Source organism: Lates calcarifer, linkage group LG21 (assembly GCF_001640805.2).
Source record: "Lates calcarifer isolate ASB-BC8 linkage group LG21, TLL_Latcal_v3, whole genome shotgun sequence".
Taxonomy (NCBI): Eukaryota; Metazoa; Chordata; class Actinopteri; family Centropomidae; genus Lates; species Lates calcarifer.
This window is the reverse complement of record NC_066853.1, coordinates 11,823,521-11,850,989: the sequence shown is the minus strand read 5'-3', so window position 1 is coordinate 11,850,989 and position 27,469 is coordinate 11,823,521. Positions and strand designations below refer to the sequence as shown.

The 27,469-nt window shown below is 41.6% G+C and overlaps 1 protein-coding gene across 1 annotated transcript in view; it reads right to left on the bottom strand.

Moving 5' to 3' along the window:
* dock10 (dedicator of cytokinesis 10) overlaps window positions 1–19,557 on the bottom strand; it is a 60,434-nt gene extending 40,877 nt beyond the window's left edge. Inside the window, exon 1 of the mRNA XM_051078951.1 lies at window positions 19,242–19,557. Coding sequence (XP_050934908.1) covers window positions 19,242–19,349 — 108 coding nt within the window. The 5' untranslated portion in view covers window positions 19,350–19,557. The remainder of the gene's footprint in view (window positions 1–19,241) is intronic.
* Window positions 19,558–27,469: the final 7,912 nt, after the last annotated feature.

Genomic DNA, 27,469 nt, shown 5'->3' with positions numbered 1-27,469 from the left:
TCCATTTTCCTCGCAATCACACCAGTCCCTTTCAAGTCAAGAGTTCTGCTGGCTGTGTTTGTGCATCTGCGGTTTGCACGCTGAAGACGGGACTTGAAGCGCAGACACGCCATCCCACACTCAGACTGATTTGGTAAAATAAACTGTTGCTTTTTAAAAGAGAGAGTGTGTGTTTATGCATATTCATGCGTTTGCTACAGTAAACTCTGTTTAATATTCCAGCGTGGAGGTTGGCAGAGTGTGTGCAAGGCTCCGGGGGAAGAGTGGTTTGGGAGTGGTGAGAGATTCTATTGAACAGAAAGTGGATGGAAAGTGGGGAGTGGGCGGCTTTACAGATGAAGCGTGCATGTGGAGATTTAGGACCGTAGAGCTACCATGTGAAATTCCCCTGACTGGTTCGGCACATAGACAGGCAACAGGACACTGACTGAGTTATTTCAAGTATAAAATTCCATTACATCAGTTTTGACGTGCCTGAGTGCCAGCAACAATCACTTTCACCACTCTAATTTTTCTCATGTCACCATAACATCTGGTCCTGCTTTATTCTTTGTGATCCATTTTCTGTGTGTGGCTGAGGTGAAAGAACAAAAAAAAAAAAAAGGCGCATTCTGAGAACAAAATGGTTTTCATATGTTTAGAAGCAATTTGAAATTTGTCTCATTATAAAATTCCTCCTTGTGTTCCTTTGCCAGTCGTACTTGTTGAACCAGAAGTCGTCTAAAACAGAGATCTGAGAAAAACATGGACGTAGCACCAGTTATGTCACCCAAAGGTTAGTGAAGAGGAGTTCTACAGCCTGGAGTTTTTGGTTTTCTGTTGTTTGCCATCTTTGTCAGTTATCCTGGCCAGAAAAAGTGAGCTTGGTCAACGGAGGGGAGGTGGAGTTGAGATGGACAAGTGAAACCAGCTGACTGTGACAGGACACACGGCAATCAATCAAACAGCCTCTTTAAACCACAATAACTCCTCAGTGGAACAAGGATCCTTAAAATCGCCAAAAAAAGACAGGCATTACAGGAACTGAAAATAACACACTGATGTAATGCAGAAAATAAGTCAATAATTCATTGACCATATTAAAACAGAGAAGTTTATCAGATTGTTCTATGGACTTCAATACCGTGTGTTTTCATGGAATGAATGTGTGAAATAAGTTACAGCACATAACGGTGATGCAATACACACACACACACACACACACACACACACATATATATATATACTGTGAGGCTATGGAAGGGTACAAGTAGATAATATGTCATCTATATTTATATATATAAACTCTATTTGTAGGGACCAAAATTGGTTATATTATATATTGGTTTCTGATGTTCATTCAGAGAAAAATAAATGAATATTCCATTCGACTGTTGTAACAAATAAATGTGAATGTAGCTCTGAATGCAAGTGGAAAAAATGATGCATAAATAAAGCATCACTGTACGACTGGAAACAGCTCATTACCCACACCAAGGGTCATTTAAAGGAATATTTTACTTATAATACATTATAATGTAGTTTTATGTTTGCACAGTCTTCAAAGGCCATCAGCAGATCTATAATTTAGTGACACATACAGTAATGTATAGGTCTAGACATTTGCGCTTGCTGTGTTCCCTGCAGAGAGTAGGAGGTAACCATGGTGATGTGGTTAGGTCATGATTAAGGTCATTAGTGTCCATGTCAGTGTGACAGAAAATCCCACCCACCACCCACATAAATTCTCATTATTATAATGCTTTACATAGCTAAATATAAACAGCACAACACACACAAACACACAAAAGCATGTGCACGCACAGAATTGCAATTCTTCTCCCACACAGTGTACAAATATTAACATGCCCCACTCAGTATGAGATGACAGCGTATGTGTCCAGTGCAATGTACAAAGACGAGAGAAAGAGAAACATTAACCGCACCCACCGCCATCGCCTCCCTGCTTCCAAAACCACTAAAGGCTCTTCAGTGCAACATGCCTAATAGCAGCGGCTAAAACTCACAGAAACCACAGAGATGGGCTTTGTTTGATAGCCAGGCTTCTACAATGGTCCTGTCATGCAAATATGCCCACACACAAACATGCCCTCAAGTTGCCAGCAAAGTCCCCATGTTACACAGCTAGCTTAGTGTTGAGCTCTCATTCACTCTGCCTGCCTGTACACTGTTTCCAAACACAGATTATTTCAACTCACTGGCTGCTTTAAGTTTGTTACCATCTAAACATCGGTCAGATTTTAAACTAATCATTGCATCTTTCCATTAACTGGAAACCATTAATTGATGCTGAGATAGCATTTATGTGATTCTTTTAAATTAATGTGTCTGTTCACACACATTATGAGGCATTTTTATCTGGCACCCTTTAAACTCTTTATTATTAGGGCTCTCATGTGGAGTAGAGGTAGGTTGCAGTGGGTGGCAGTAATACATCAGTGCTACGTTTACACAGCTGGAAATACAACAGGAAGAGAAAGCATGGGCAGGTCATATTATAGGTTTACTGCATCTTCTCTTCATAAACAGGCCACCATTTACATCTTAGCAAGATTTTTTCCCCTCATGGGTTTCATGCATAAATGCAAAATGTGCATAAAAATATTGGATAGAAAGATAGAATACTTCTGATATTAGGATAAATCTGTTATAAGCCTATTATGTCATCAGGGTAGGATGAGGCCTGAGTCTTTTTTAGATAATATTATGTCAAGAAGCCATCAGTTGAATCTAAATTCTTGCCATGTTTCCCATAAGAAAACGCTACAGTCTTAGTGTACCCCAAACACAAGGGGTGATTCAAGGAAAAGCTACCACAGATGCAACCTCCTCTGCATTTTTGTTTGTTTTGTTGGTGCCTTTTTGTAATTGTTTAACTTCACCTCCTTTTCAAATAGAAGAAAGAGAGACGGATGAATTTAAAGCAAAACGCTTGAGGCAAACTTTCACAGAATGAGGTGGTGGAGCGTTGAATAAGTGATGAGGACCTTGCACCTCCCGTGGAAGGGAACGAGGAAACTGACTCAGGCGCTGTGGTTTGGAGACACAAACATGGAGATGATTCGGTGTAAAAGCAGCTCGCCTCCCAGGACACCAGTCCTGGAGCTGGTTGGGAGAATAAATAAATCACCAAACGAGATGGGAGAACAAAACTCTACATGGATAATGTCACATCCCCAGACAAAACCACAAACACTCGTTCCACTGTGCACACAGTGAGATGCAGTAATCTGCTCTTTAGTTCTTCATTCTATCTCCTCTGTTTATTTCCTGTGTCACTCCCTAAGTATTCTCAATTCATTATCTGCAACTCAGATATCTATATTCTGAACTCCCTTGGATGCATGATAAATGCCACACACTATAAAGGAAATTTTAGTAATGCTTTATTATATTGGTCATTTATATTCCAAATAATTTCCAAGGAAGCGATTGATGTGGAACTGTTATTTCTTAGATGTTCCCTGGGAAGTACAAGGTAAAATGGTGCTATTTGTTTGAGGAAATGGAGAAAATGCTTGACTGGTAAGTACCTGCTATACTGGGCTGCGACTTCAGAAGAAGCAGTGAGGAAATGATAGTAGTTACACAGAAAATAAGTACAGTTGAGTTTTTAAGTAGCTGTTAATTTCCAGAGAGATTTGCCAAAATGGAGCCATGGCCGTATAGAGCAGGTCTAGACCATACTCCTTATATTGATCATATTTACAGAGAGAGACCCAATAATTCCCACCATGAGAAAGCAATTCAGTCCTTTGCTTCGGGTAAAAGTAGCAATACCATGATATAGAAACGGTCACATTTAAAGTTACAGTTCTGCATGCTTTTCAGTAAAAGTGATAGTAGTCCTTATTTTTATGTATTAAAATACAAGAAGCATTTTAATGTTGCTGTTAGTCAACACAGCAATTTATTTCATATTTTATGCTGAGATTTTGCCATTTATTTTGTAGTTTTAGCATAAACATGTGTCACATTACTTCATTTTCTTACAAATTTAAAGAATGTAACAGTTACTCACCAGTTGTACCAATTAAACATTTTCTTCATTTTCCCAACTTAAATAACAGGAAACTTGGAAAAAGTTGGAAAAAAGCTGCGACATACCAGTTCATTTATTGGATATTATTATGAATCCAGTGGACCCATAAAAAAGTGCAGGCATATATTTGTGAGTGAGTGTGTGTGTGTGTGTGTGTGTGTGTGCGCGCACCTTTGTTATTGTTTGCACCGACAGTAGGTCTGGCTACATGTGTCTTTGCATTCTCTGTCGCCTGCCTGTGTGTCACTGGGGTTAAGTTGTGTTTAAGTCTGAACCTCTGTAAAGGATGACATCATCGGGGTGTATAGGGCAGTGTGCCGCCATCATTTGTGGAGTTAATGTGTTCCAGCTGTACAGCCCCAGTCTCTGTAAATCTCTCTGTTCCCAGCAGAACAGTTACTCTGCTAAACAACGCTGGAGGCAAAAAAAGTAGCATGCACACTAGATTTGCAGGAGTTTGATTCGTGTGCCGCACATGCATGTAGGTTAACTATTTAAACAAAAGACAAACATAAGCCATTTTACTGACTTCAAATACCTCAGCCAACTAGGCCGAGTAGGAAACCACAGTCCATTAAAACTCCTGCGCACTGCCTTGTAAGCAGTTAGCTCTGCTATAGTTAGGTTCCCCGTAGAGCTGGAGGCTGACTCATGGCAGTGGTGTTTGATGTGGCGCAGAGCTCCACTGAGTTTACTTGGGAAAACACTCCCCTGTTCCCATGGTGACCACAACAGGAAGGATGCTGTCACTCAAGGGTGCTGGGGTTCTCAGCAAACTACGGCTTGGCCCTGCTGGTACTCACAGAGGGACACAGGGTCAACCTCTTTCTGACTGTGCACCCCACCCACCCACCCCCACCTTACCCCCCCCCCCCCCCCCCCCCACACACACACACACACACACACAGCATGCAGACATACGGTGTTTCTCTGTGACGTGCTACAGGGAACAAGAAAGTTCACTGACTGTGTTGGAAAAACAGGATTCAAAGAACAGAGCAAGAGAAAGCTGAAGTGTACAGGAATCCAAATAAAGTAAATCTGGGGTCAGTTTCTTAAGAACTCAACTGCAGATCATGTAAAAAAACAGTGCTGGGTTGAATGTACTTAATCAAGTGACCAGTGGGTTTCTTTAATTGTTGCTCTAAAGACTGGTGGTTACAGTAAAGAGTAGCTCATGGAATATAGTGCAACAAGTTTGCAGCTCACGGTGTTTCTCTGTGTTGGTAATGACTAGTTTCTAGCTCTCTGGTGTTGCTAGTGGTGCTAATATTGCTTCAAACTCGTCCTGGTGTGCTGTTCTTAGTAAAACCTCAGCTTGCGGTTGTAGCAGCATGGTTCACCATCTCTTGCACAAACAGGAAGACAGACAAGGACTAAACTGAGCACTTTTTTTTACCTGATGCACAGAGGTACTCTGTAATCTATGTCTGTATGATCCAAGATAAACCAACAATCAAGACTGCCTTGCTAAGAACAACCCCCCCTGCCATTTTATCATGGCGTTTCAGGTGGTTGTATAAATTCATGGTGTTACCCTGCTGTGCTGCAGCTGTGGCAAAACAGTGCTTGAAAAGTATCTGTTCTTGATTTTGTTGTTCCTCTACACTATTTTTTATCTTTGTTACGGTTTGTTCTTGTTTCTGCCCCCTCTGCCGATGCCTCCCCGTCACATGATGCATAGCAGCCTTATTATTTGTTGAAGCAACCTGAGGGGGAAATCAGAGGAGCTTTGATGCAAAGTATTACCCTGCTAAAGCAAACGGCACATAACTGCTTTCATGTGAAAAAGCAGCTGCATGAATCAAAATCATGATCTAATATGATTAATTGTGCGTCCCTAAAGTAACGAGATCATATTGCGAACCTGAAGCACAGAGCGTGTGTAATGTCTGACAGTTTCATCTGGCTTTGTGTTGAGCTCTTTCCTGGAGGAGGTAACAGGAAGAGGCAAGCACATGAGCTACAGCACACTGCCAATGCCATCTAGTGCTGAGAACTCAACACAGCAGGCTGCGGCGGGTGATGAGAGCGTGCCTCACTAAAACTGTGCCAGTCTCCACGCCTCTCTGAGCAGCAGGCTCTGCCACCGCCATGACTTCAGTGAGTGACCTCCAGGAGGCGCTCTGTGGCAGAGATACTATCTGGTCCTCTGGCAGCTGGTTTGTTTAGAAAAGGAAGCTATTAAAATGTCTTTAACTGAGAACTAAAGTCCTGGGGCAGGAGGGATGTTGGGGGGAGGGAGCAGGAGAGGGGAGATGAGGTGGGGAATATGGGGAGAGGGGAAGTTGGTGAGGAGCAGCTGCATTGTTAAAAATTTCCTTTCATGCTGCTTGGACTCACCTCCCTCTTAAAATTCATTCCCAAACACCCCCCGCCCCCAAAAACAGTCTAACAGTGAACCCCACCTTTTATCTTGTTCATCCATCTCACCATCCTTCCAAAGAACTGCTGTCTTTCCTACAGTATTTCCAACCATCCACAACAGACACAAACAGAAAACTGACAACTTCAGATGTAATTTCCATAGGAGAATTTGAACAGATCACCTTTATAATAACAGTCAGGAAGCATTGAATTTATTAAGAGCCTGACAGAGGAGCACCGTTAAAAGGTAAGTAAACAGTTGGAGAGTAATTGGATGCAGACACTGGTTTAGCTTTAAAATGTTTATAAATGAAGAGGTCAGCTGTAAACTGTATGTAAAGGGCGAAAGGTTAATAATTTCTTTAATTTATTATTTGTTATGGAGTCATATGAACTGTAAGTGGGATACTGTATATGTCAGAGATGGGTTTATATTCAACAGCAGGCAAGCTTCCAGGTAACAGTTTGGCTGAAATAGTACAACAGAGTCTCTGCTGCTTTTGCCTAACAAATATTTTATCTTACACAATATAAGTATGCTTTTTATGATGTTAGATCTACTCTATGAAATGCTCCATTCATTCTGGACATCACAGTAACAACAATAAAACTACTGCTTATACCTGTCTACCTGCCTGTTTCATTTTTAATATTGACTCCCACATTCAGGAACGTGCATCATAGAGAGAACATCTGGTCTGCGAGACAAGAAAGCACAAGCATTATAAGAGCGTTATGGAATACTAGTATTAATTAGCAGCGAAAGCAGCAGAAAGACACACAGCTACTGTCACAGAGCTGGTGCCTCATTAATTCACTCTCCCACGTGGCATCTCTCCACATCTCCCCGCTGCTCTCTCCTCCCTCTCCTCCCCTCCCCTCCCTCCTCCCATCCCGTCTCGGGCCTCAGCCGTCTGACGGCTGAGGTCACTGGGCTTCTTGTGCTCCCTGCAATAAATATTTGTGATAATACCCTATCTTTCTGCAAAAGCATGAGGTAGTAAAGCTTTTTTTTTTGGTTTGTGTGGTAAAAGGGTATACTTTTAAAATATTACTGCTGATATGTTGTTATTGACGGTTTAAACGAGAAACACAGATATAAGTATCAGCTCAAGCACCAGGGACATTTTAAGGTAATGGCAACTTGCAGAGCAAAAGAGCTGTTCCTTTAGCAGTGACTCTCTGTCCAAAAGAAAGAGCATTAATTAGAAACAGAAAAAGACCCCTCGCTGCCGAGGCACGAGGTTTTGCCAATATTAATCTGTTCATCAAAACCCGATATTACTGGAAAGAGTACTGCAGCAACGTAATAAATACCAGTCCAGGACAGTAGTCCTGATTCCTCCCTCAGCCTTGCCATGTATCCGCTGTTTCTCTGTGATCCTATCTAGGCCATTTACACAGCTGTTAGGCCTCTCCTGTTTCCTGTCCAGGTAAAGAGAGTGTCCAACCAATGACAGTTCACTGACTCTATCGGGCTGGCCAAATCAAACTCTGAAATACCCAAAACTCTGCTCTGCTCTACTCCCACCGCACGTCTGGGCCACTGACACTAGGAAACCGTAACTATTCGTTAAGCAATTATTCCTAATGATTTCTGTTTCCTGTAACTCTGTTAGCTTGAAAAATGTGTCCTCACTCTGAACCTGCCATATTCATCCTACATCAGGCCCAAGTCAATATTTACTTTTGTGCAGTCACGCCAGAAATGCATACCAGCACAATGGACATGGTGGTTATGAGTTACTACGGTTCTGGACATTACGCACAGTCGTATCAGCTTCATTCCAGGCTGATCAGAGAAAAATAAATCATTGGACTTTATGCCAACACCCCCCCCCCCCAATCTACACCCTCACAGCGGTAAAAAAGCCCACTTGAATGCCTAGTTTGCAATAAATCATTCAGTCATGACGCCTACATATGACACCTACACAAAGCCTACATGTAACCTCTGCATAACCTCTACACCAGCGCTAACTATCTACCAGACGCCCACTCAGCACTGCTCCTTCTCCCTGAGGTCCCAGTTTAGACCAAGGACGCAGCTGCTCTGAAGACTTTTCCTCATGCGTTTTCATATGTATTATCCTCCCTTACCTTTCCACCCCCCTCCCTCCCTTCTCCCCCAGTTACTCTCCCCCTCTTACGGACTCAAAATCCCCTCTCTGTCTCTCTCTCTCTCTCTCTGCCCCTGTGCTTTTTTCCTCCCTTATTTCTTTTGCAGATCTCATTTCAGCTCTTTGGCTGACATTTAAGGCACACAAAATTGATGTACGTATGAACATAGAAAGATAGAGTCAGGCACAAGCATCCAGTGAGCCAGCACAGATGCGCAGACCGGCATTTAGATCCAAAACGAAATAAAAATCCAACCAACTCCCTCACTTTAATGTCAGCATCCACAAACATGACAGACAGCCGTGGATCTGTGTATTGTTTCCTCACCTTTACTACCTTCAGTTATTGAGCATTTTGGCTCTGGGCTATGTTTCCTGTGGGACACATGTCAGTGAGACACCTCTTTGAGTCAGTCAGCAGGAATAGCAATGAGTGGAGTTGGCATCTCTGAGTCAAGTCAATCTCCACTCCTGCCACTTGGCAGCAAAAAAAACAAAACAACAACAAAAAACTGCAACCTTTTAGATCCTACTACTTATATACTTATATTTCCTTCCCTATGTTGACTCCTTTTACTTTGTCCTATTTAATTACAGTTCAAAAATAGTTTGACATTTTGAGAGATATGTTTTATTTACTGTCCTGCCGAGAGGTTTGGATGAAAAGATCAATACAACATTAGTGGGCAACACCTTTAAAGTTCATAAATCAAGACAATACAAATATCAAAATACGTGTTTTCTCATTGCCAGACAAACTGCTCCCACCCAAGAAACTTCAAAAGAAAAAGCTTCAGACACTACAGATTTTTTATAGAATGAAAAACAAGATAAACCAATTAGTAAATTAGCTTTAGAGGCACTGGTTGGCATGTTGTGTTACCTAGACCTAGAGTGAGACAGAGCTAGGCTAGCCATTTCAACCTGTTTCCAGTCTTTATGCTAAGCTAAGCTAACTGGTTGCTACAGCTTCATACTTAATGCTGTCATGGTATCCATCTTTTTCATCTAGTTCTCAGCAAGAAAGCAAATATTTTCATAGTATTTTCGAAAATGTCAAATTAATGCTGGAATAATCCCTGCGATTTGAGTCAGTTTAGGTTGATAACAGATTGCTGATGTTGGTAAATTGCTAAATTCTCTTAATTTTCCAGTCCTTAGACAAGTAATGTGAAAAAAAAGCCACCAGTGAAGAATATACATTTTAATCCAGAATTTCACCGATTACGCATGTTGATAACAGCCTTATTTGGAAAGCATAAGACTTTCTTCAGCTAGTTATTTTGTTCTATGACTATGCTGCTATTCAAGACTACATATTATCTATAAGTGAAAACTATCTGTTCTATTTCTAACTGGGACACAAGTACTGCAGACATAATAATGTTTGTTCCTTTATTTTGTTGCCCTTGTGTGAACGAGTGTGTAACTGCAGTGGGTGTTAGTGGTGAAATATTAATAATAGCTGTCTCTCTCTCTTTTACTTTCTGACACCAGGGCCAAGAGGACAGACACAGTCAGATGGGATTATGACTGGGTCAGCCGAGCTGATCAAAGCTAACGGGGAACTGTTAGACAGGCAGAGCAGACAGGGACAAAAAGATCTTAGAGGATTTGACCGTGTAACAAAAAAACATGGTTCTGTTTTAAGATTTAAAGACTTTGAGGACGGCCTGTACAAATGGTAGCATCTGACTCATTTTCTTTACATCCTGTCGCTTAATTTGATCTCTCTGTCTCACCCTGTCCAGCCAGCGGAGATCACCGAAAGTCCACATCATGTATAAGTGCCGCACAGTGTGTGTGAGTGTGTATGTGTGTGTGTGTGGAGACAACAGGGTGAGGGCAACGGGGCACGGGGGGTCGGACGGTAATGGCAGAAGCATATTCAGGCCTCCTACTCTGGAATGCAGAGTGAGGGAGAGACACAACACTGCAATTCACTCACAGAGAGCCACTGAACTATTCTTAGTCCAGTATGTGAAGTGGACCCCCCACCTCCCCACCCCAACCCTTCCCTGGGGGGTTGCGAAAAGAGTCTGGATGGACGAGTGGACGGCAGTGTCTATTAAGGTACAAGGCAGGATGGAGAGTTTTAGAGAAAGAGAAAGAGAAAGAGAGAGATAGAGAGAGAGAGAGAGAGAGGATAAAAGTTAAGCTCCAGCGAGGCAAAGCCTGGTCAGCGCAGTCTGAATGGAGCAGTTCACTGGCTGTGAAGCCTCTCTCTCTCCAAAGAGCCTATTGTAAACGCACATTGGCACAATGCGCGGAGCCCCGGGGACCTCACTCTCTCGCTCTCTCTCCTCCTCCTCTCATGTGACCTCTCACAAACACTGACATACAGACACACAAATGCTTTCTCTTTATCCCGTTTTCCCACCTAGACTAAACAGACTTTTTGTCCTCTAATACAATTCAACAACTGGTTGTCTGACGCTACAATGCTACAAGTATTTCAGGGGGGTGAGGAAAAAAAAAGAAGAAGAATTTCCTGTGCTCACACCCAGCACGTACATTACTGAGATCACTGTGCAGCATCATGCAACAGTTCAAACAGTAGGGGAATTCAGCAGGAGACAGTGTCACTAGTGACAGTGACAGGCTCAGACTTTTTTTTTCTTGTTTCTCTTCTCTTTGCTTTTATTTCTCTGTCCTTTCTGAATGAGTCATTTAGAAAATGGAGAAAGACACACACATACACACCAAGGCCTGGCAGTGCACGGTCCTACTGTTATCGGGCAAACGTGGCTGAGTTGTCTGCAGCTCAGTCATAACAAATGTCAAAGAGCTATTCATCTCCTCTAATCCCTCTCTCTATTCCCTTGTCTGCACGTATAAACACACCGGTGACACTAGAAGCATTCACTCAAAATAACAAGGAGTGAGAACTGAGGAGCCGAGTGAATGTAATCCAGTGGATTTTGAAGAAAGAACGAGGGAGTGGAAAGGAAGTGCAGGTAATTAGGGAATTCATGTGGAGATAGAAAAGGCAAAGCGAGGGGAAAAAGGGGGAGGGGGGCAAAGCAGACATAAGAAGTGAAAATATAAGAGGTAAGAGGAGGTAAAGTGGGAGGGAGGGGTAGAGGGGGAGGCTAGGGTGAGGGGATGTTTTTGACGAGAGGAAAAGAAAAAGTATATGTCACCCCGCTGATGAAATCTCTAAAGTGATATGAACGCACACTTAAGGTGCACCGTGTGATGGAGGCGCCGCGAAGAAGTGCACAGCATGGCCTCTCAGAGACGCTGCAGGCTGAGTTGTTCGGAGACACAAAATGCATGGCTTGTGAGAGAGAGAGGGAGAGTGAGAGAGAGTGAGCATGACATCCTGTCCCACATGTGCACAAACACAATCTAGGAGGAGCTGACACTTCAACACCATGGTTTGACATATAAAGAGTGTGTGATAGAAAAAAGTGCAATCTCAAACACAATCACAGGTGCATCACACACGCCGTGCATCAGCCAAGTACCACTCCACCAGCTTTTCTTTTACTTCAGGACTTTTCGTGGTGTGCATCTGCTGAGCATGGCCAGTGTCATGTAGTGCTATGTATTACAGTGCTACTGTATAATCAGCCTACCAGCATCATAATGCATGTTGTTTTGTGATCAGTTTCTCTACTTCTAGATAATGGCCTAAACAGTAGCCACAGACAGTAAAATATGGCTGTGTGAAATAGGATCTCTGCTCTTTTTACCTAGGGGTTTATTTCATCAGTTATTTGATGGCATTTCATGTTTTACGATGTTAGCGGAAATGGTTATTCTAACTTCACTTCAGTCATTCTGTATAGTCCTATTGCAGTGTTACAGGCCAGAAGCCTCTTTTCTGGACTGTTCTTGCTGGGAGAGTCTCTTTTCTCTCACAGTCATTTTTGCATGGTTATACAATCCAACTGTGGTACGATTTCCAAAACCCCAACTTATGTAAGAGAATAACTGTATTGGCAGGCAAGGAAATGTTGATTTGCGAAGCAGCTTTATATCTGATTCTATGGGAATTAAGACAACAGTACTGCATTTCTTCTTCTTCTTTTTCTGTCCTGGAAGTGTTGTGAAGCCAGCTTTCCTCAAGAACTGGAACACTTATGTGAATGTCCACAGGGACATAAAAAGTTGCTGGCGTGCAAACTTGTGAATATAGCACACCAATACTCATAGCTGTATGCACATGCCAAACTGAGCTTGTTAATGCTAATAAGATGCAACACGTGACATGTGCAAATACTGCACATAAAACCTTTGCAGGGTGATTACACACACACATACACAGACATACACTATAGACGCACACTCATGTGCCAGCAGGACAGAGTGTTTATAAGAGGACAAGTTATCGGCAGTAGAGCCTCAGTGCAAACTCCTCTGGGACGGGAGACAGATCTACTGAATCTCTCTCTTCCTCTTCTCACCCTTCCTCCCTCATTTTCTGTCTGGGTTTCCCCTCTTTATAGTCTAGCCTTCTAAAACGATAAGACTGGTGATGTCTGACCCAATTATAAGCTTGATTCTGGCTCCAGCAGCACTCCTGTCCCTGTCCTACCTCGCCACTGACCAGATGTAATAAGAGGCATGTGACAAGAGATGTCAGGACCGGTGCAGATCTCCTTCAGCAGCGACAGCCAGCCTAATAACCCCTCCAGAATGAAGCAAAAAGAGATAAAGAAAAGAAAACAAAGGAGGTGAAAAAAGATGGAGTGGGTGGGTTACAGATACAATTAAAAGAGTAGTTCTAATATATGCTGCTACACAAACCAGCAAATTAATTTATGAGATATTTTGTAAGATGTAGAAGAGAGAGCATGGGAACAGAAGAGCAATAGATGAGATGAAATAATAAACGCCAGAGGGGAAAAAGTAGAGATATGCTGGGAGTGATAGGAGTGCTTCCTGTTAGAATTCCATCCTAAGTGACCTTTCTCTGTTGCCGTGGTAACAGAGGCATGGCAGTGGGAGAGTAATTACTGGTAATCTGACCAGTTTCTCTCCTCTGGGACAATTGATTTTCAGCATTATCAGTTTGACTAACACGCATGAGATGGGCGTATTAGTTGGTGTTGCGAGTGATTAACGTGGGACACTGATGACTCTCTTCTTTAGACAGAGCAGCTGTCTGTTGTCAAATCAACAGAAAACCGCACTGACACAGATCTGATGCAGTTACAAACCCACATGCATGCTACAAGAGTTTTTATACAGCATTGTTCAGAACAACATCAAGCACCACACAGGCACAAACACACTAATTGCACTGGGCTGTTATGCATGTATGCTGGGGAAATAGGCAGCAAGTCATGCACAATGCACCCCAGGCAGGCGACATGATGCGTCATGAGGAGAGAGCGGAGTCAGACTGACAGCGTGTCCCCCAACGACCACATGCACACACCCGCAACATATCACTGGGACATGTCTAGCCACGGTGCGCCCCCTCCCAACTCCCCACCGACAAATGCCTACTCCACGCTGTCTGACACAAATTTCAGCTCCAGACAGACAGACATTCCCAGTAGTGGTGTTTTAGTAGAAGAGCAGACACATGCAGTACATACAGAACGTGATTAGTATAAGCCTAGAAGACAGTGACATACATGCTGATGTACATGCAGATTAAAAGAGAGTGGGGAAAATTAAAATAATATAATAGGACAAGCCAAAAACAGCCCAGTATTCACAGGGTGGAGAGGAGATCCTTAACTGATCTAGACAAATATCCCATCCTCTTTCCTTTCTTCCACAGAGTATAAAGTGAGAAGAGTTACACAACTGCTGGCATAAAGCTTGAGAGGGAATGAAAAATAAAAAAGATTAAGTAAAGAGAGGTCAGTGAAATACAAACACCTTTTTCAATATTTGAGAACATCCAGTATAAGCTCTCGGACACATATTAAAAAAACAGAATAAATACTCACACAGGAAGGAAAAGCCCTCGAACTTTAACCAAACTGTGACCTCCTTTCTAAATGTTACAGTGCAAATGCAACTGTATTCACTTTTTGATGTCAAAGCCAAAGAACACATACAATACTACTCTCTGGTGATTAGTTTAGAGGAACAGGAGTGTGCATATGAGCATAGAGGTGAACCGCATTGGTAGAGGACTGTCATACCAAAGGCTTTTTCACGTTTAAGCCCATTAACAAAAAGTCACATATATTTTACATCACTGTCAGCTAGCTTCAAAAGCAATCCACAAGTTCTTAGAGTGGTTTCATACTGTAGCTTCCAGGCAGTTCTTTTAACAGTGAAAAGCACACTGCCAGACTGCTTCTCTTGTTTATGGAGTGTAGGTGAGAAAATACTTAAAAACCTTTTTGATCTCAGATACATCACTGGTTTCTTGGGCCTTCAGCCACCTCCACAGCAGCCAATGGTGCCAGTATAGAGCTAAAATGATTAGCTGAGCAATCATTTGGATGAACAAAAGAAAATGAATCAACATTAGTGGTGATAATCGTTTAGTCATTTTTCAAGTCAAAGTGGGACATTCTTTGGGGACAGGTAACTTTTAAAGGTATCCTTGTAAATGGAGTACTTTTGTGTTTTGTGTTGGTCAGATACAACAAGAAATTTTAAGATGTTACTTTGGGTTCCTGGAAATGTTGATGTGTATTTTTCACTAGACTTAACATTGAATCAATTAGATGAAAAACAACAATAACAACAAGGAGATGATTAATTGATAATGAAAATAACCGCTAGTTGCAGCCATAGCCAGTATAATATGACAATCAATGGTAGAGACTTAAGCTTGCTTGAAATAGCCAACAGCAGTAAACAGTTAGTCAGCATCTCTACGACTGGACAACAAAAACTGGTTAGTGACAAAATGGACAATTCAAAGAAAATGGCTGGAGACTGGTATTAGGCAACAAGAATAGTCAATATGTGATCAGGAATGAAGCTAGTAGTAACATAAGGGCACCAAGGATGGCAATGGCAAAGATTTATTATCTGCCAATGGAAAGACAAGACCATGGCGATATTACACCTAAAAGTGGAAGCTGTGCATAAAAGGCATGAGCATACATATGGCCTAAAGCAACGAGTGCTGGTGACTACATAAGAGCAACCCTGTGCTACTGGGCAAACAGACTCTGAGCTACAGTGGGATGCCAGGGTGGGCATGTTGGCCCCAATCTCTGGCTGCGTGGTAAGTGTGGCTGGCATCCTCCAGGCATGGTATGACATGTGGTTCATCCCAGCAGGAAGCCAGAGTCACAACAAGAATGACACTTGTGTCTACACTGCTATGCTGCTCACTTTCCCCGAGAGTCATAATAAACACTTTCTTTCTGGTGCCAACAATCAGCAGAAGTGGGTCAAAAATGCACTAGATTTTGCTGTTAATGCGTTAATGCTTATCTATTGTATTTTTATATTTTATGTCATTGCTATTTGGCGTTCAGCAGCTCAGCGCTGGCAAATATGTAATGAAAAACATCCCACGGTCACTGAAAGAACACGTCCTTTTTAAAAATCAAAATTCAACCACCATTACATCCTTCATTCTTGTAACTATCTACCCTTCCATGCTCCCTGCATATTTGAGGGTGGGTGGGCTGACCACTATGAGAAACAGTGAAGTAGTCTGAAAATAGTGATTGCTTTCACAGAGCAGCTCAACAGAGGAAAATGCAGCACTCACCAGGGGGATTTACCAGGTATCATGTATGCTTGCTATACACTTGTGAATGCATGCATAGAAACTGACATAACGCAACTTGGGGCCCATACAGAGCAGTGTGAAACACAGGGGAAAGCAGCGTCACAAGTGACTCAAACATAGAAGATATGGTGAAGACATGGAGAGATGGGGAGAAGAGTCAAGGGAGGGGTTGTGGGTGGTGGCGGAGGGGGTAACATTAAGTGAATGAGGAAAAGTGGCTTCTATGAAAAGAGAGAGGGGGCTCAGTGAAAGAGAGGGAGAAAAGAGGCTCACGCTTCATTGGATGTTATGCCATAGGGCCTGATTCTGCTGACCTGGTTTCTTTCACCAACAAAGGCTGTGCATTAACACGCTCACAAAAACGTCCACACACATGCACACAGTGCCTATGGACATTTACACACCCACTTAACCTAAGCCTGTGCACACGCGCATTATGCATACACATTTGCACACATGCTTACCCTTCTATGCAGCCACCCCCTGTCCACATGTCTGCATCATATATCTGCACAACGTATGACTTCAAGTAATAATTTATGGCTTTTTTCATCATTACTTTTTCAAGATGTAGGAACAAACTGAAACTAACCAGCCTAGTCTCTAAAAAGCTGGTGTCTTTGCACATACTGATGCTGATCAGAATATTAGTCACAGTTTCCATCTCAGTTCTCACTTTTTGTAAATGAAACCTCACACTTGGGTTGGCTTTTCTGGTAAATTCTGCACAGAAGATTGAGATACAACAAAACAAAAAGGGATTTCTCCACTTTACACTATGATATTTATACCTTTAACATGTCTGAATGTATAAGGCCCTAATGTGTAATGCTGGAAAGTAATGGGCGGGAATACTTTATGCCGGTATTGGAGTTTTATATGATATTTGCACCAGTGTGATGAGGTACCTTGACTTGCTCTACTGGGTTACTTTATGCATCAATTATTTCTCAACTAATATTCTAGAAAATGTATTTTATCACGATGTTTATTGATACATGATATAAAATGACATATACTGAGATAAAGCATTGATGATCATAACATAACTTAACTGGTATCTATAGATATGTATCTCAAACATCATAGTTTGTCTTTGTAACAAACATTCTTTTTGGAGTTGAACACTGATGCACACACAGCTCCACCTGAACTTCATCATGTTACACATCTAAACAGACCTTTTTCACCACAGACAATTTGACTTGTTGTAGTAGGAAAAGTTCAAGTGTTACTAATAACATTAACAATGGCTCTGTGTGTCACTAAGCTGTACCAGAAAGACAATGAGCCAGCAGTCACAATACCAGGGCCCAGACACTGAAGCAAAATGTGTTGTGTGACAGAGGTAAAACAGTGAATGTTGGCTTTAATGACAAATACACGTGTTGACAAACCTTTACTGGCTAAATTAGCACAACAGCTTATGTTTAATACTGTAAATCATTGGGCATGTTCTCACTCAGTGACTTTCACTCTCTTCATCTATCTCCTGTAGATCAGTGACTTCCTTTCTATAACTACTCAGTACATTTTTTGCATTTGAAAACCACAGACTCAAGGTGTGACTTCAGCAGTAGTGCTTTTAGGCAAGGCAGTGAAGTTTCACAGTGTGTTGTTACTGCAGTGCAACACTGTGTATCAGTGTCCTACATGATACCAACACAAGGTGACTCACCAGCCAATTTATACATTCAATAAAGGAATCAATACACACTATTCTGCTTTACTCCATTTGGGGACATGACAGATGCATTCTGTCAGTAAACCTGATTTTACTCTTAAGGCTGGTGCTATTATTGGTATTGTGTTCTGTTGTATTCAGGTGACCCAGTGTAAGTGGTAACATCTGGCTGCTTGTAGAAAACTATTTTCCAGTGAGACATACACTGAAAAAACAAGGTTTGATTCACTGTGATTCTATTCAGTGCTTTTTCCATTTTAATCCTGTCTGTTGCCACATTAGAAATACTGTGAGCAATATTACATTTTCCCTCTTTATTCCAATCAATTCCCTCTACACTCTGTTCTGCGTGTGTCCCACTGACACACTAACACCAGAGTGAAGAGGATGTGGAGTAGCAGCAAAGAGACTCGAGTGGAGTGACCTTTCTCTATGTTAATCTCTACAGAATGGACACACACACACACACACACACACTTACAACGTAAGGTAGAGGATTTGTCCTCTGCCAGATGAATCAAAAGGACATCATCACAACACAAATCCTCCTTGTGTGTGCTTGTGTGGCTGCTTTTTCCAGGCTTCACCCCTCCTCCCACCACTACTATCTTATGTGTCAATCAGAGCCTCTCATTATAAGGCGCGACACACCCACTGAAGCGTCCCTTTCACATTTCACGATATTAAAATAGCCTGATAATATAATTAGTCAAAAACCCAGTGCTCGAACAGATCTCCCCTCTTTTCCCTTTCTCTGCCCCTCCCTCCATGTTTTCCTGGTGTTCCTGTACGTCGCTGGGGCAGATGTAAACCGCTGCCTTGGTGTCATACCGCATCCTACTATCCTACTACCACGCCGCTATTTACTGCATTTCATTCACTCCATCCAGCCACACTGAAATAAACTCCAACCCACATGGGAATATGATAGGCTCTACGACTTTATAGCCACATTACCAGCCAATAAGCGGGTTCTTTTTCTATATCTAGTGGAAAGAAATGTGGCGACTCTTGCCGAGCATTATCCATTTAAATATATTGAATTGTCCTCCCCTCCCTGCAGGATCAATAGGCTGAACAGCACCGCTGCTGCTGCACTGTGCTGCAAGTGCTCATCCACTGCAAAGAAAGATGCAACATGAATGTCAATGTCAGGTCTACGGTGCAGCGGTGCAGTGTGTCTGACAGAGGTTGGTACAGATGATACCTCAGTTTAAGACGTAAAGCTTTCAGGTCGCAGCGTTCAAAGCCCAGAGCAATAATTTATCATTTAAAAAAAGGCGTTAGGGCCCACAGGTGGTGATGCGTTTTTTTCCACTACCACCATGTTTTTACGATTCATGCGGGTCTACTACTCACCGTCACTGCGGAGTGTCTGACTGCGTTGCACGCCGTCTGCCGTATCTCCGCCGCGCTCCCCGGTTTCAGCAGGTTCTTGGTAAATCTCCGGGTCGATTCGGCTGCCATCTCCTCATCTGAGCGGTCCCCGAGCACAATTCAGCCTGGTAGTTTCTGCTGCAGTCAGACCTGGCCCTCGCTCCTAACATGAGCCGACCGAGCTGTGTTTACACACACACGCATATACACACGCTCACTCACTCAGACGCTTCACACACACACATGCACACACACGTACGGTGGGTTCACACACGCAGAGCGCGGAGTGCAGAGAGAGGATGCCTGTGCGCCGAGATTGATGCCAAACCACATGAATTAAAGACAGATTTTCCGGTAACGGCTTTCAAAATAAAATACCTTCTAGACGATTCAGCATAGAATGCATCGTTAAGTAAGAGTGGTGCATTTATTTTGAAGGTGAAAATCCCATTCCAGTGTAATTCTTCTGTGACGTCTTTTGTGAGCTTGATTTACCAAAGGAAGCAGATCATATTCACAGTGCTGAAAATACATTTCACTTTAATGAAACCCATTTCAACATATCTGTTAAGATGTGTTTCAAAACATATTAAAAGTAGATGTAACATGTCCTCAGACATTTACTTAATATTCAACAGCAGCCCTACAGCCTCAGCTAAACTCGCTTTGACTCGATCATTTCAGTCTGTACTATTCATCATGCATCTCAAGGGGAGCTCTGAAATGTCAACTACTCTAATCAGCAGTCCAGTCACGACCAAGAGAGGATGGAGCTGCATTTACAGTAGAGGTTACTGGACGTGGGAGTGAGGCACAGGTCAACAGCGACACGTGGTGGTAGGAAATGGTTAAGAAATTTTGAAATACAGCTACTCTCCCATCATCACGGTTGATTCAAAGGAGAGGGTTACTTAATTAAATCACTGGGTTCCAGTTGTTGATGTTGGTCCTCATTGGGAGAAATCATGTAGAATATCTGATTATTAGTTTTAAATGAGTCTGTCGTGAAGACAACTCTGACCAAACAAATATATCACTAATTTATGAAATAGCCAATTTTTTCCAATATGGTTATGTTTTGCTTCCCTCTTGTGTGCATAAGCAGGATTGCAGAAGAAAAGCTGTAAAGATACATTTGGTTTTATTTGTAGTGGTAATGAGATAACCGCAACTGAGGCTTACTTATCAGTAAAATGGGAGTGAACAGAACTTGAAAAAAGTCTCCAGAAACAATGGCGTTGTCTCTGAAGAGGATGATACCATATGTGAAATGATGGGGGTGGCCAGGCCCATCTACACCAAGGCAAACCATGACTCAGTCAGTATCCAATATGACTACCATGACAAAAAAAAAACTTTATAAGTGTTTGCCACATGCCACTTTATTATATTGCTGACTTGGCCATGTCTACCTCATTTTTGGTGAAAAGAGACAAAAATTTAGTGAAACGGCGCCCCCCATGGGATGTAACAGCCTATAACGCAAACCCCGCTGAGTGGTCAAAGTTGATATCGCCCTGTAACAGTCAAGGCGGTTATGGCGGGTTAAATGAGGAGAAGTAAGGTGAATGTAAAATGTATTAAATTATCACTTTAATGGCGTTTCACTGTGAATGGACAGTTGTGCGGAGGAAAAAAGCCTCTACAGTGGCCGTAGTGCCACTCATACTCAGGTCTCACACACAAAAGAAAGTCAACATTTACGCTAAATGAAATAGCCGGGAGAGTTAGCTAATGTTAGTTCCCCAGTGTTGCTAATGATATTAGCTAATTTGCTGAGAGAGTTGCCTTGGAGCGATAGAGAGAGAAGACACATTGTCAACAAACCAAACTACCAACCAACAAAATGACCATCACAACAACAAGTGCATTTGGATACAATATGACTTGGACACTTTATAGCCATGAATGAAAGGAGAAATGACTTCAGCATCAAAATCGGTGAGTCAATCTTTTGTCTCTTTGCTCGTGTTGGTAAACGTCTTTATTTGGCTGTCTGCGTTTTTTATCCTCCTTGCTGTGTGCTTGTTGTTATTTTGGTTATTGTTTTTTGATTATAGTGTAGTTATAGTATGTAGCCTGTGGTATTGTTTACTTAGCCACTGAAGCTGTTGTGTTACAACATGACACAGTTAGATTGGAAAGCGCCCGCAGGACTTATAATTATTTTAATAGTAATTTGCATTTTCCTCATGTCTTAAGTCGCCTGTGAACTGATGAATGTCTGGGTTGCTCATGAGAATTCCCTCATTCTTGTTTTAAGCTGCTTCAGTGAACAACTAGAATGCTGTTGGCCTCGCAGGCCGTCTTCTGTATGGTAAACATATCTGTGCAAGTAATGTATTTGATACTCTTGGATGTGTCAGTGTTTTTAGAGAGCAGTCTTTCAGTGTTCTATCTGTTCTTGTATGCCAAGAAGATGAGCTGTGTAAGTCATTTATTTGATACATGCATTGGTACTTTTAGATCTGTCAGTATTTTTAGAGAGCTGTCTTCTCAGTATTTCATATGTTTGTATGCCAAGAAGATAAACTGTGTAAGTCATGTATCTCTGATATGCACAATGTTTTTGTTTTTTTTTAAAATATGACTATAAATCTGTTGTTTCAGATTTCACCAAACCTGTGGCTTGAATGTTATACATTATGCATTGTGTTGTACTACACCACAGCGGAACAGTATGCACCACCCCACATATTACCTTACTTTGTGAGATGACCTGTCTGACTTTGCCGTTGAACCACGCCACTTCTGAAACAAACGCTCAATTTCAAAGTTGATTTAATTGGCTCTAAAAGAACAACTGGCCCCAGTCTGGCCCTTGGGGTTTTCACTGCCATTTTACCACCACTGGATGGGCACAATTTGAGCGCAGATATGTGAAAGGACATTGTTGTTCTACCTACGTAGCTCCCACCTGAAGCCATTAGTGTCATGATGATGGCTTCTTTCTTTGTGAAATCTTCAAAGTGCTGTTTTTCACAGGGATTCTAACTGAACCCTTTGACACTGCAGCAGTAAATATTAATAATAGTGATTAATATACTCTTCACACAGACAGCCCTCAGGCCACATCTTACTCATGAAGATAACCATGCTGAGCAGATAATTGTGTATTTGATGGCCTGAATAAGAGGTCAAAGTCACTGGGAAAGATACCTATGATGTACCAACTTTGATCTCTGGGTGGCAGTAACACACCAGGAATTGCCTTAGATGAGCTTGAGTATCTAAGCAGAACAAACCATTTACTATTATATTAGCACCAATGGAACAATACAGACCTTAGGTATGTGATGTACAGCATGCAAAGAAAAACTACTAAATATTCCAGCAAGTTGATATTGAAGACTTTTGGAATACAAAGCGTTTTCTTGTCATACTAATGAAGCCACAGTGAACAGATAAAAATACATTCTGTATCTGAGCAGATACAGGTTAAATGTAACTTAACAGATTTTCAACATGGTTTCATGAACGGTGCCGAATATCCAGGAGCTCCTAAGCCAACCTTTGACACACATAACTGAGTTTCTGTTTAAGTCTAATGCAGTGGTATGCCTGTAACTAATTTTATTGCTGTCTGTCTTGGCCAGGACAGCCTGAGTTAGCAGTAACTGCTGCAATAATGAGAGCATGGTGGTAGTAGATAGTATCGCCAAAAAATGTGATTGTCTCCTCCCTGCAGGCAGCTCCAACACAATGACAGAAATAAAGTGGCTATAATATACCTGGCCAGATCATAAAAGTATTTATATGATGGAGACATCTGAAGCAAGTAATGCATCAATCCTTGTGCTGTCCAGCTAAGCACTGCCATACACAGTCTGTTATGTTATTATCATTTGGTTAAGATATACAGACGATTTGAAACTCCATGTCGGGCAAAAAAGTTCTTGTAATTCAATAGTTAGATAGTCTGAATGAATTCATTGCTTACAGAACTGCTGCTATTGGTATAATAGTACATAACCGCCAACTCTGTGGGCTCCGCAGTAACATATTTGATAAGATGCTATTTTAATCCATGCCTCAAAGAATAAAGTCTAAACTCGACTGTTGTTCAGAGATGAAAACACCTTACTATAACTTAATCTACACCCTAAAAAACAGACAACAGACTGACACAAGACATCATGTCACGACTGAAATTGCCTCTCAAATAATAGAGTCTGATGAGTCAGCATCTGCTACATCAGTTTCATTTTGGTGCATTTACATTAGCATTTCACTGGGACTCAAGAGTGGTGTAGGGGATTAGCCTCCACCAAAAGAGTTACCTTTTGGTAACTGGGAAATTGTCTTACATTGTTATCCCTCCTTTGCTGGCTAGTTAGCTACCAATATATTCATACATCACCTGCGTTTGTTCAGGTCATGTGAAAAGTCTTTAATTCTGTGTGAAATCATTGGGATTAAGCAAGCAGTTGCTGGTCAGTGAAAGTATGTAGGTTGACTGCTCTCCTCTTCTGTTAGTAGTTTTGTAATTTGTAAAATAATTTGATAACTATTTCAGTGAATAAAATATTATGAGTTATTGCATTTTCCATAGCTTGACCAATGTTGCACTCTGTAGTATAAGTATGTGAAACAACTAAAGTGGCCACAGAATGTAGAAATACTATTTGAACAAATGACAAACTCTTGTGCGGTCTGACAGACATCTAGGCTCACCTCAGAGCTTCAGGCAGAGGCAGGCAGATGTGGAGGGGGTGGATATTAAGCAGGGAATAGAGGCAAAAGAGCAAAAATGAAGAAGACAAGTAAAGTAGTCAAGAAAGAAGTGCTGGTATACTCATAAATGATAAATTAATCTCATAATGCGTTAGCCAGACAGTTACGAATGCACTGTGAGTTCTACCCTAATCCCAGCTCTGTATGGCTGACAGTAAAGGTTAACTTAGAGGTGAGCATGAAATGCAGGATATGGAAAAGAGAAAATAGAGCAGCCAAGACAGAAAAAAGGGAGTGAAGAGGGTTGGTGAAATGCTGGATCTCTTCAGGCAGGGGTTGGACATAGTGCAGCTTTAGGCAGCCTATTTTTCTTGTCAAGTCCTCAAATTCAATAACAAGATAGCACTCTCCAGTGTCCACAGGTTCCTCAATTCAAGACTTTCTTGAGGACAGAGAAAAGAAAAAGACCATTTGAAACCTTTTGGGAGAGCAAAGGGATCATATTTCTGCAGGCCAGGCTTTGCTCAAGTGTCTAATTCTAATTTCCTCTTTCACAAGCTAACACAAAAAGAGTGTACGTCCATCTGCAGTAAGCTTCCCCTGTGGGGGAGAGAGAGGAGTAGTGCATATGTAGGTGTCTGGGTCCGATGCTTGCATGTGTGCCGAATCTGTGTTTGAGAGATGCATTAAAAGATGTGAATATGATGTGTAGGAGAGTAAGTGACTGGACTTGTGTAAGATTGAGAGAGTATGGGAAATGGGAGCTTTTGCCAGGAGAGGACAAGCTGATGGTGGATATACAACCACAGAGAGAGACTTAGATGGAGGGAGAAATGTAGTAATATTAAAAAAGTAGGTGGAGAGGCAAAAACGGAGGAAAATGAAAACAAATAACATATGGACAGTAGAGGTTTCTGAACATATGGGTCTCCAATTGTGTAGGACAAGTGAATGTCAAGGGGAAAATCCACCATATATCTGTAGTTAGATTTTTTTTCTAAACATGTCAGGCAGTCAATAGATGTGAACCCCTTTCCAAAGGTAAAAAACAGAGGACAAAAGCTGTATTCTATGATACTTTCAAGAGACAGAGCCTGGAACTGCTTTAACTTAATATTTTTTCAGCCTCTCAGAATGAACTTTACTTCAGTGTTGTTCCTTTACATATGTTCCTTTAATAGGGCAGCTCCAGCATTTGTGTCTTCATCATGGAGACAATCTTGGTTCTTGAGGTTTGGAAGAGTCTGACTCATGTACACAAACTGAGTAAATATATTAGTTTGTCACTTTCCACCCCAGTATCCTTTGCAAAGTAGCCATCAAATGCAAATACTGTAAACAGTAACTTGATATGGTTGATGTGTCAGCTCATAAAGGGCCTGTTGAAATGCCACCCACTTATAAATATACAGTGTAGAATTCCTTCCCAACCTCAGTTGTTTCATAAATTATACAGGCTAACAGAAGTAATCTTTACATCTACTCAGTGTATGTGCACACACATGCTTACACACACGTTTGAGGAGGATGACTGCAAATATTTCAAGATTATAGCAGCAAGAAAAGAGAGGCAAAGGAATGAAGAAAACGTAGAGCTAGTAGTACATATTTTCCTGAAATGTCAAACACAAACAGACACCACTTGTTTGGTGTTTCATATAATACCGCTCAATACTTCTTTGGTATCCAAAAAACATGCCCATGGCACTGAATATTAAAAACTTCCAAGTACCAAAAGTTTTCACTGAATGCACGTTTAGATTCTCACTCCATCTTGTAGAAAAATCCTCAAAGCAATTATTAGTATTGATTTTTCTGCCAGTTATTTTCTCAATTAATTAATTATATTTAGAAAGAAATCTGTGAAAAATGGCCATTTCTTAAAGCTGTTTCCATCAACTTTATCCAAACAACCAATGCAAAACAATTTGTTATCACATAAGACGAAGAGGAGCAGCAAGTCTACACATATGCAAAGCTGCAATTTGAGAATGTTTCACATTTTTGCTTTAAAAATAACTTAAATGATTAACTGATTAACTAATCACTTAACTAATTGATAAGCTGACAAATAATACCACTTCTACTATAATGCTTAATATCAAAACAGATGTAGATATTGCCATGTACATTGATCCTGTGGTGTAAATGTGTGCACTTTACTGTACATGCGTTGGTAAATATGTACGTGTCACGATCGCCTCCACATCTACAACAGGGCAATACTCAAGCATGACTGTTACAATCCTCTTGTTTCACTCTTTATATTTTTCTTTCTACAGTCTGTAGTTTTACAAAGTCAACCAGATATGTGCAGCGTCACTCTGAGTCGAATGCAGACTCCCAGATACTAGATGACATGCCCTTCTGTATTTGTTTTGTACTCTCACTCTTTAGCTTTTCTTTGTGTTCTTTTATAAATGAATAGTTTTCATCCTCTCTCATCCCTCTCTCATTCACTCACTCTGTGTGTCTGCATGTGTGTGCAGGCCTGCACGTGTATGTGTGTCAGTGTGTCTGTGTGTGTGTGTGTGTGTGTGTTAGAGAGGAGTGTCTGGTGCCTGGGGTGAAATCAGGCAGATAAAAGGCAGTGATGAGGTCTGGATCCTCAGCATCCTGACAGCTGTAGATTGAATTAAAGAACTTCTGACAAATCAAACAGATTTCTCTCTCTGTCTCTCCCTCTCTTTCCCTCCAACTCTCTCTCTCTCCCTCTTCACCCCTAGAGCCCTCATCAGGCGAGCTGGGTGCGGAACTTGAAACAAAATGGATTTCATCTTTAAGGGCTTGGGCAGGCTTTGAAACAGCACCAGCTGCCGGGCCTGCTTGTCTCTCTTTCTTTCTCTTTTGGACTCACTGGCTTGCCTTTTTTTTCAGATACTTCAACAAACTTGAGCCATATTGTGCCAGATAAAGGTAGAACATCAGCACTTCAAACCCTGACAGTAATTGAAAGATGAAACAGACACATTTTCCAGGTTCTGAGAGGCCCTGCTCCGATCGGCACATCAAACGCTCCCACTCGGGATTCCAGGGAATGGCAGAGAGCGGCGTTCCACTCCCACTGGATCTAAATGCCACCGTAATAAGATGTTAGTACTTTCTAATGTGGTCTATTGGCAGTTAAACCCACTCTGATATGAAAATACAAGTGAGATAGGCCCACTGCTGATCCTGGTGAAGCACACAGAGACACACTCAAAAAACAGATTCTACCATCATGAAAATGTGCCTGTCATTGAAATATTGCCCCCTAATGTGTGGCCCTCATGTGATTGCCTCTCTAACATTACACTGATTAATAATGGAAGCTTAATTCAGACACATGCTGCCTCGCAAAGGGAGTCCCTGACATCTGTGTCAAAGTTTTTTTTTTCTTGATACTGCCTTAGCATATCGAATCTTGCATATGAACTGTAGCTTTTATCTTTGCACAAAGCATTTTAACTGTCATTACAACAGTTCCACATGGTTTTCCATGGACGTCCATTCGTGAGACGCATTTAAAAATGACAAATGATGTAGTTAAGACTAAC